Below are 10,438 nucleotides of genomic sequence, written 5' to 3' on the forward strand. Positions count from 1 at the left end.
TTATTTTGTTACATAGAGAATAATTAAGATGCATGGATCAAATTATAAGTACTTTAGGATAAAAAAGACTTTAACACAAGATTAAAAATGATTTTAACTAAAGAATAAATATAACAACATAATATATGCAACTTAGTAGTATTTAAAGGTATTATTTTGATAATAAGAAGAAATATGAATTGATAAAATAAAAAATGAAAAATGAAAATAAATATGTTTTTGTTGAAGATTGAACCCTAGACATCTTAGTTAAAAATCCAACAACCAAACCATTGGACTACTACATTTTATATGACATTTATTGAAAATAAAAATATTTCTAAACTCTACGGAGGGGGCGGATATGCTATTTTCGGCTTGATTCAATGAAAAATTTAGCCTCTCCGGACGGTCGGGTAGGGGCGACCGCCCCCTCCTGGCCCCCGGATCCGCCACTGGTCTGTAATAATATTCACAAAGTGTCAGCTTAGTTGTGTTCAATTTTAATTAAGCAACCACTTGATAATGATAGTAAAAAGAAAAGTATGAAAAAGAAGGTGATCAACCACCTCTAATTTATCGGTGATTTAATTTACTTGTGTCCCCCCCCTACCCTAGCTCCATTTTATCTTCGACTTCATTTCTAAGAGCGAGTTTGTCCGTTTCGCGGTACTCGCCGGCAATAATATGTTTGATCACTTTTCTTTTAAATTTTGTCATCTTTTTTTTCCTTTTTTAATTCTCTGGAATTGATGATATTGATTTCATTTTGATTATAAAAGAAATAATGAAAAAACAATATATTAGACCGATAAATAGTGATAAGATATGATCCTGTAATTATATTGTTATGAATATCATGTGATGATATATCTCCTTGGATGGTTTTATGAAAAGCCCATTTCATTCATATTGGAAATACAAAGAAACAATTTGGAGTGATTTACTGGACTACTTAGTTTTAAAGTTGGGCCCATTTAGAAATAATCAACTTTTACTTGGACCTCTTAGTCTCTTGGGCTTTTTTTAGTAGTAGTAGATAGAGAGACTATGATATCTGTAGTAATTTTTAAGAATATCAAGTTAGAATTTCATGAACGTTTTAAATTTGAATTTATCATGTTTAAATCTTATAAAATTTGCATGTTATTGCACAAAAAAGAAAACATGAGTTTGTCCCACTAAAATACAATACAGTAGTAATAATTTTTGGCACAATAATATTTTTCCACGGTCGTTGTCTACTCCTCAACGAATCCACTGCCGTCTAACCAATAAATCGGGAATTCGAGTCACCACAGAAATAGATATTAATAGTGTCTAAGCTTTGAGAATAATACTTTATCACGTGAGTGACAATGAAAAAACATTTTCCCTCTCACCAATAAATCAAAAATTCGAGTCATCATAGTAATAAATACTGATCCACTATACACTATGTAAATATGTATACTATACTACACTATATTCTTGTTTATACACACATATAGTATATAACAAATTTGACCACATACATTCCACTTTGTCTCACTAAAACCTCTCCTACTTCACCCCTTCTCTCTCTTGAAATCATGGCCGAGGAATCACCACCACCACCACCCCACGGCCACCCCACCACCAAAATGGCCGCTGCAGACGAAAAGCCCCACCACAAGGAACAACAACCGCCCTATCCCCACCACCGCGGCGGCCATCCCCCCAAAGACCCCCGCCGCGCCATCTGCGCCGCCGCCGCCATCATCCTCCTCCTCCTCGGCTCCGCCGCCCTCGCCCTCTACCTCATCTACCGCCCCCACCGCCCCAAATTCCGCGTTCTCAGCGCCGCCGCCTACCAGCTCAACACCTCCTCCCCTCCCTTCGTCACCGCCACCGCCCAGTTCACCCTCGCCGCGACCAACCCCAGCCGCCGCGCCGCCATCCTCTACGACCCCTTCTCCGCCTACGTCTCCTACCGAGGCCGCGCCATCACGCCCGCGGCGTCGCTGCCCCCGCTCGTGCAGGAGCGGCGGAGCACGGTGGCGCTGTCGCCGCTGCTGGGCGGCTCGGCGGTGCCGGTGGAGGCGGAGCTGGCGAACGCGCTGGCGATGGACGAGGCGTACGGGGTGGTGGAGCTCAGGCTGGTCATGACCGGGAAGATGAGGTATAAGGTTGGGGCGTTCCGAAGCCGGCGGCGCGGGGTTTCTATCGCTTGTGATATGTTGATCAGTTTGAAGAATGGATTCGTCGGAAAACTCACTCTTCTTGGATCGCCGCCCTGCAAAGTTTACCTTTGATTTTTTCCATTTTTGTAATGTTTTTGTATCACTAATTATCACAAGTGTAATAATTCGAATAATCGAATCGAACAAAATGTTGTTACTATCTCGAATGTTAGATTTTACGGGGGCTAAGTACGCTTTCATTTATAATGATATGCTAAAAGGAGATCGAGTAAGCCAACTAATGTAGCACTACAAAAAACATGTGGTCGGAAAATATATGAGGGTGGTTGATAAATGCTCGGACATGTACCGAGAAGTCAATTGCCGACTCACATGTGAATCCTTCGTATTTGTTATTACCACGCCTAATGGTGGATTTGACTCAGGCATGGGTTTTTCCCTTATACTCCTTCCGTCCCGGATAATTTGTCTCATTTTTCCATTTCGGTCCGTCCCACATAATTTATCCCATTTCACTTTTACCATTTTTTGTAGTGGACCTCATATTCCACTAACTCATTCTTACTCACATTTTACTATAAAACTAATATATAAAAGTAGGATCCACATTCCACTAACTTTTTCAACTCACTTTTCATTATATTTCTTAAAACCTGTGTCCGGTCAAAGTGAGACGAATTATCCGGGACAGAGGGAGTACTATACTCCATCTCAGTGCGTCCTCTTAAATATGAGTCTCTCGTATTTGGTGTCGTAATATCCAAAGCCACATTCGGCTCAAGCACATGGGGTTCACTTTGATACCATGTTAGATTTTAACAGGGCAAATATGAGTATATCATTTATTAAAGCTTACATGATACGTGAAGGACAAACTAATCAAATCCAAGTGAAATTCATTCTTAAAACCAGTGGGTGTATAGAAGGAGGAGATGTCCCGATATTTTCACATTCTGGATACGAACAACTCACATATGAATACCTCAACGACGTATCATCCATAAAATCCAACACCTCCCCTTAATTACAAAACTCTTCCTCTTCAAATTCCGGCTACCAAGAAAGAGACTCGGTAACATATATACCTATACCTAAATATGGAAGTGCTTTTCTTGATCGTATTTTCAAATGTGGAAATAGATGGATATCATTATATTTTGGTAGGCGGAGGTGTCTTTTCGAAAATAAGAATCCATAAAGAAAAAGATTATTGCTTAGAGAGTTGGTAATGCATGAGAATTGATTCTTTCCAAACTACAAGCTATATTTAAAGAGTGTATTGTTTTAGAAGCTTGGCTTCCTTTATCATCCTCATATTCTCCACTAACATAAATCGAATCATCTACTAGTGATTAATTACTTCCTCGAGGTTTATTTTTATCACCATTTGCACTTTCTTGGCAATAGATGCAAATTAAAAGATGACATATTCTCTATGAAAACCTATTTTCACATCATAATGTTTTGTTAATTTGAGTTACAATATGGGTAATGGAATTTACTTCTTGTGATGATTTGAATTTTCTAGATGTACTGTTGATGTGCCAACACCATCAAATTTAATTGGTAGATACTGGGTCTGAGTCCATATTGATTCCAGTGTATATATTGGGCCTAGGCCCATTTCTGCCTTTTCCTTGATTTGTGCCTAGTGTCCACTTTGAAATAGAACACATGGATTGATTTATTGATTGACAAAATTTTGAGCACAAATTCGAATAAATTGTTAAATAAAGATTTGAAACACATAGAAATTTCTAAAAATTGTAATGTTTCGATAGTTAAATTGAAAACAAATAATTATGGTGGAATAGTTGAATCGAGAGTTTGAGCTTTTGTGGTTAATTCCAATACATACACATAAATTAACTCTTTGTATAATCGGGTGAATTGACTTATGATGGTTAATTTGTAAATTCTGATTGTAAACATCTTTCAATCTCACTCTTTACTAGTAAAGTAGTACTTTCCTCGTCCCACTTTAAGTGAGACATATTCTTTTTTAGGTCGTTCTATTATAAATGACACATTTCTTTTTATGGCAAATAAACAACACTCTATATCTCTCTTACTTTTTTTTTTACTTTTGTCTCACTTCTACTTTATTCTCTCTACATTTAACCGCTAAACACCACTACCTTAAAAATTGTGCCCGAAAGAAATATAACACTTATAATGAAATGGAGGAAGTAATAGTCAATAGTTAATGGAGAGAAGCAAATAAGTATTCAGTCACAACTAGTAGTTAATTTATTGGCAATAAAATGTTAGGCTCTTGTCGATCGACATCTACAATCTATCAAATACGAGTATGAAGTAGATCATGGATATAAAATGTTTTACCATAACCAGATTAAATTATGTATTTACATTCCACAATTTCTTGAGTTATTATCACAAACAACACCTTACTCACAACAAATTATTTTTATGAATAAAATTCACACTCTCCTTTGAAATAAAAAGAAGTGTAGCTAGAAGTAATATTTCTGTGAATAAAAATGAGTGATGAAAAAATGTTACTCGTATTTATTGCAAAATGACTATACGCAAGGGGAGTGCTGTCCCTCGTGTAGACACTTCTAGATAAAAGGAAAAGGATGGCCACGTAGGCGCGATGGGTCCCACCTCTGTCTCGGCAGACGAGTCCAACTCGGGGCGAGTCGGCCGACTCAGCGGTCGACCGCGAGTTTGTGGCTCTCTCTCTTTCCCTGCATATTCTAATAAAAAGAAAACAAATAAAAGCGCAAGGTGGGCCCAGGGACTTCAGGAGGAGACTCATCACCCACTAACCTTTCGCCACCTGGCACCCTCTCCTGTCCTAACTCCACTGTTGGTTCTCTTCCAAGTTCCAGCCTCAAATAAAACCCCCAATTTTTTTCCATTTTTTATTAATTAAATCTACTCTGTATTTTCGTGGCTCACAATTTTCCTCACATCAAAAATAAAAAACAAAACCACACAATTTTCTCTTTCTCTTTCTCTCTCTGCTTTCCCCTTTCTTCCCCACTCGCTTTCTCCATTGGAGCTGCTCTCGTTAATTAGCAGGTTGCAGCGGTTAATTGCCTTTTCGAATCACCTTATTGAGCTCGGGGACAGCGTCGGTGGAGATTTCGATACCTTCATGCACGATCAGATGGAGATCGGAGGTTCTGAGCTGTTGTGACGCCATGGCTATCTCCGAAGGTACTTCTCGAGCTCGCAATTAGCTCAGTTTTTGTTTTCTATTTGATTGATTTGCTGTGCTGCCAATGTTGATTGATGACTCACTGAGTCTCCGAGTATAATCGTGCCTACTGATTGAATCGTTGAACCGTTTCTGTTTTTTGGTGGATGCGAAGGTTAAGGCAACGTGCGGTTCGTTTTGGTGAGGTTTCTGGATAAGGAGTTACCTACTGCTTGTTTTACTGTACTTCCTTGTTTCGGATTCGGAGATGCGTTTCTCTTTCCTTGCTCTATTTCGCTATCTATGGTTCCACTTCTAATCCTGCTTCTCTGACTACCGGCTTAGTTGAATTAAATCCAAAGCTTGTTTACTTTTATTAGGTATCTGTTTGTTTCCAATCCTGACTATTTGAACTGAAAGAAAAAGTAATGCTTAGGAAGAGTTGATGATTGGAAACAGAGGAAGGTTTCGTTTTGAGTGTATTTGGTGCAAGTGTTTCTGTTACAAGTTAATTTCTTTTGCAGTACTAGTGTTACTTTATCAAATCCTGTACAATAACACCACCACCACCACGGCCAAGTTGTTTGGCACTATTACTGGAAGTGATGGACGAAAGCACCATCTTTATATGAAACCGATCTTGGTTTCGTGTTAAGATGGACCCTTATTCATCCGGAGAAGATGTTATCGTTAAGGTCTTGTTTAACTCGTTATATTTCAATGGAATTGTAAACGGCTACCTAGTTAGTTATCACATGTGTTTTCTAGAACCGTTAGTATTTGTTCTTCGTTGCAGACAAGGAAACCTTACACAATTACTAAGCAGCGCGAGCGATGGACTGAAGAGGAGCATAATAGGTTTCTAGAAGCTCTCAAGCTCTATGGGCGTGCTTGGCAGCGAATAGAAGGTCTCTATTATATTGCTTGTTTGTGTTTTTTTATCTGTGATTCTGTGACTGGAACCTAACTTAATCTATGCCTGGAAATTGGATCAGGTTGATTATATGCTTCCTTGTGTAATCATGTGCACATCATTATTTGTACCTGTTATTAAGATGTATTTGTGATTATTCCTTTTACGAGATTTCTGTTTCTTGGGTGTACTTTCTTTTGATTATGGAGTTGTCCCTGCTCTTCTTTCTGTTTTGTATCTGGTGTTGGCACAGAACATATAGGAACCAAGACTGCTGTGCAGATAAGAAGTCATGCACAGAAGTTTTTTACAAAGGTCAATTCTAATGCCTTCTTTTTCTATCTTGTTTGTGATATACTTGAAACTGCCCTGTGCTAGGATTAGATCTTATGCTTGAAATTAGGTGAGTGGAACTGATTTATATGTAGTACATGTTATTTTCTTATTAAGACTTGCACAATTGGCAGTGAGCCTGTGATATTATCTTGTGATTCCTTGGGAGTAACATTATTTGAAATTCTGCTTCTGGGGGAGCATGTTACATGAATTTTGGGCTGAAAGTTATCCGAGATTTTTTGTTTTAAGTGTATAGTATCATTTTAAGTAGTGTCCTTGTTCTTTAATTATGTGTAGTGGACAAAACTTTACTACTGATGCTTCTAGCTTCCAATAAGCTATTTTCTTGCTTGTTTTCATCTTGAGCTCAGGAAAAGTTACACTCAGTATACGAACTATGTATAAGGGGCAAGCTAGTGGAAAAAAAGAGTTTTTTCATGAAGTGAAATTATTTTAAACCATTTCCGTTTATGATCCCCCAAAAACATTTATATTGGACCAAATAAAATACTGTAGCATTTTTCAATCCAGTGCAAGCTTCTAGGGATGAAGAAGTAGAGGATATGAGGAGCCAAGAAGGATAATTAAGGAAAAAAACTTAATTCTTCAGTTCCTCAAACTACTTTAAAAATTCCATATATACACTGGACACTGGTTTGACATGATGGTATGACTTCGTTACGGCTTTAGCCAAGCAAATCATCAATACATTATTCAATTCCCATAATACTTGTGACAAATTTAGCACAAAATGTTTTTCATCATCAAAAAGTGATTTTCAATATGGGAAGACGAATAAGGAGGAAATGACTATAAACTGAATGATGAAAATGATGAAATTCGAAAAGAAAATAGATGATTGCTTGTAAGGAAGTCACAATCCCGCCGAACCCCAAGGCTGGCCCGTATAAACAGAGAAAATGAGGATTATGGTCATACAAATCCAGCATGAAATGGGTTCAGGCTGGCTCAGTTGGGTTGAGCCAGCCCCTTTTTTGGCTCTGAATATTCTTTGACGAGTTTATATTTGAGGCCCATGATGCATTGTGTATTTACTTTAGCTCACTAAGAGCAGGAGTACAAATGTTTTTATCTTATATATTAGGCTGAAATTTGTGGTTTGCTGTTATGAAGAGGCCAAGCACCACAGGGTATCTACTAAGATGCTGAATTGGATATTCTGACATCTTTTGGGTTGTCAAAAGGTGCATTCAGGATCATGTATTTCTCATTGATCTTGTGGCATATACTTCTTAAATACTTAGTTGATTGATACTTTATTGTATGCTACTTTTTGTACCTTGGGTAATTTTGTTCCACCTGTGTTGTGATGCTTAATTTATTTTCTGTAATCCAGTTGGAAAAGGAGGCCATTGTTAAAGGAGTTCCAATTGGGAAATCTCTTGACATCAAAATCCCTCCACCACGGCCTAAAAGAAAACCGAACAATCCTTATCCTCGGAAGACAAGCGCGGGAACTTCTGCTTCCCAAGTGGGGGTGAATGATGGGAAAATATCAAACCCAGTTTCTTCCTCATGTCAGAGTAAAGTAACCATGGAACTTGAGGTATAAGCTTTTCTTTATGTTAGCAGTGCTAAATAATAATGTGTACAATTTCCCTGCTATAGTTGTATTTGTTTACTGTCTCGTTTTATATACCTTGTCTTGGCAAGAAAGTACTCTGATCGTCAGTTTAGTTTTTTTGTTTGTTAGTTCACTTGAAATAAACATGTTCTTTTTTTCCCTGACATGGTATGTTCAACCAGAAACCTTCCGACGATGAGAAAATTGGAAACAGTAAAGAATACTATGACAAGGATGATTGCTTTGAGGCTTTCACTCTCAAGACAGCTCCCTGTGAATTTCCATCTTCAGCAAACAAAATCGCATCTGTATCTGATGCTCCTAAGAACTCATGTACTTTTAGGCAATATATCCCACTTTCGGGAGAAGCAGTGGATCAGGATGAAACAGCTGCATCCCAGGTCACTACTGAAGCCAAAGGATTTCAGATTGAGAAGTCTGTTAATGACCAGCCTCTTCAGGATAAGCTCGTGTTCAAGATTTCAAATGATGAGCTGAAGCAGTCTGAAAATGATGATACAGTAGGAACTGCCGATGCCCCTGCCACACAAAATTATCCTCGCCATGTCCCTGTGCACATTTTGGATGGGAGCTTAGGAATGAGGGCATTCGATATCTCCCAGGATACATCGTATGCAGATTCTGCATTTTGTCAAATGGGTGGCGTCCTTGCTCCTCAAAATCATTTCACGAATCCAGCTGCTTCTGGTATTTCTGAGCATTATGATAGTGCATCAAAATCTTCGGTTCACCAGTCATTCCCCAGTTATCATCCAGTCTTCGCTCCTATCCAAAGTCAAGATGATTACCAGTCGTTTCTGCATTTATCAACCACATTTTCCAGTCTTATTGTATCTGCTCTATCGCAAAATCCTTTAGTCTATGCTGCAGCTACCTTTGCAGCAACTTCGTGGCCTTCTCTGAATCCGGAAGCTTCAGTTAAACAATCTACAGCCTCAGCTGCGGCGTTTCAAACAAGGCCTGTAACTACGACTCCTAGTTTGGCTGCACTTGCTGCAGCTACCACAGCAGCGGCAACTGCATGGTGGGCAGCTCATGGCCTACTTCCTTTATGTGCTCCGTATCATCCTGGCTTTACGTCTTCTCCTGCATCAGCATCGGCAGCTCCAATGGCTTGCAGCCAAGATCAAGCTGTAAACAGTGAAAAAAGAGAGAGCAGTCCTGATCCTGCCTTAGGTGGTCAACAACTTGAACCAGAATGCTCCGAGGCTCTTCACAAAAAGCAATCAGTTTCAAAGTTGCCAACATTATCATCATCAGATTCTGAAGAAAATGAAGGCGTGAAACTGAATGTTGGATTAGCCGCTCCTGGGACAGAAAAGGCCGAGGCTACCGGTGAGCTGCAAGATGTAGACAAGTCCAAGAGCAAAAAGCCAGCGGACCGTTCTTCATGTGGATCGAACACTCCCTCCAGCAGTGAAGTAGAAGCTGATCCTACAGAAAAGCATGCAGAAGGAGAAGAGGAAAAACAGACAGAGGAACAAGAGAAGCAGGATGACATAGATGCTGCAATGAATCCTTTTGGTGATCCATTTAATCGACGTTGTAGAAGCACAATTAATGTCAGTGACTCCTGGAAGGAAGTATCAGATGAGGTAATAAAGCATTCTGTCCTTTCGAAAACATAGCATGCCAGCATTCATACCTTTATTTTCTGTCAATGCAGGGCCGGCTGGCGTTTCAAAAACTCTTCTCTAGACAAGTATTGCCCCAGAGCTTTTCACCACCTCATGCGAATAAAGGCAACATCAACTGCCTCAGAGAAAATGAGAAAGCCGAAAAGGGACTCCAGTTAGACCTAAATAGTACGACTTGGGGTTCCTTTTCCCAGAAGAAAGGCGAGGAAGATGGCGCATCTGTGATTGGCGAGAACAAGGAAAAGGAAGGCCTGTACACTGGACTGGGACAGTGTAAACTATCAGCGCGCAGAACTGGATTCAAACCTTACAAGAGGTGTTCAGTGGAGGCAAAAGAGTGTGGTGTGTCAGGAAACGGCCATGATGAAGAGAAATGCCCCAAGAGATTGCGCGTGGAAGGAGAGGCTTCTACTTGATGTTGAGGATTATACGTGTAAAGCTGCTGCGCCGTCTTTGGTATTGCATTTTTTTCGCTTCGTTCTGTGTTATGTGTCGAGTTTAATGTATTGATTGAAAGAACTACGTCGTATCGGTAAATTTGGTGTAGTTGTTGTTGTGTCTAGGAGACTAAGCAAATGTAATTCAAATAATGGACATATATATTCCTCAGTCACACTTTTCTACTTTGCTTCTTAACAA

The 10,438-nt window shown here is 39.3% G+C and overlaps 2 protein-coding genes across 5 annotated transcripts; both read left to right on the plus strand.

Annotated features, from left to right (window-relative positions):
* Positions 1 to 1,470: 1,470 nt before the first annotated feature.
* LOC121786147 (NDR1/HIN1-like protein 1) lies at positions 1,471 to 2,340 on the plus strand. Its single transcript, XM_042184691.1, has one exon. It carries the CDS (start codon positions 1,551 to 1,553, stop codon positions 2,250 to 2,252), a length of 702 nt encoding a protein of 233 aa, XP_042040625.1. The 5' UTR covers positions 1,471 to 1,550; the 3' UTR covers positions 2,253 to 2,340.
* A 2,747-nt stretch (positions 2,341 to 5,087) lies between these two features.
* On the plus strand, positions 5,088 to 10,438 carry LOC121787313 (protein LATE ELONGATED HYPOCOTYL-like). 4 transcript variants are annotated; one of them, XM_042186005.1, is made up of 8 exons: positions 5,088 to 5,327; positions 5,483 to 5,687; positions 5,832 to 6,002; positions 6,104 to 6,215; positions 6,474 to 6,535; positions 7,914 to 8,123; positions 8,324 to 9,757; positions 9,829 to 10,438. In XM_042186005.1, exons 3-8 carry the CDS (start codon positions 5,964 to 5,966, stop codon positions 10,213 to 10,215), a joined length of 2,244 nt encoding a protein of 747 aa, XP_042041939.1. In that variant the 5' UTR covers positions 5,088 to 5,327; positions 5,483 to 5,687; positions 5,832 to 5,963; the 3' UTR covers positions 10,216 to 10,438. The 4 variants fall into 4 exon arrangements, with proteins under 4 accessions (XP_042041939.1, XP_042041941.1, XP_042041938.1 ...); XM_042186007.1 differs by having other exon boundaries at positions 5,483 to 5,613; XM_042186004.1 differs by having other exon boundaries at positions 5,483 to 5,508.

Source organism: Salvia splendens, chromosome 22, assembly GCF_004379255.2.
Source record: "Salvia splendens isolate huo1 chromosome 22, SspV2, whole genome shotgun sequence".
NCBI classification, from domain to species: Eukaryota; Viridiplantae; Streptophyta; class Magnoliopsida; order Lamiales; family Lamiaceae; genus Salvia; species Salvia splendens.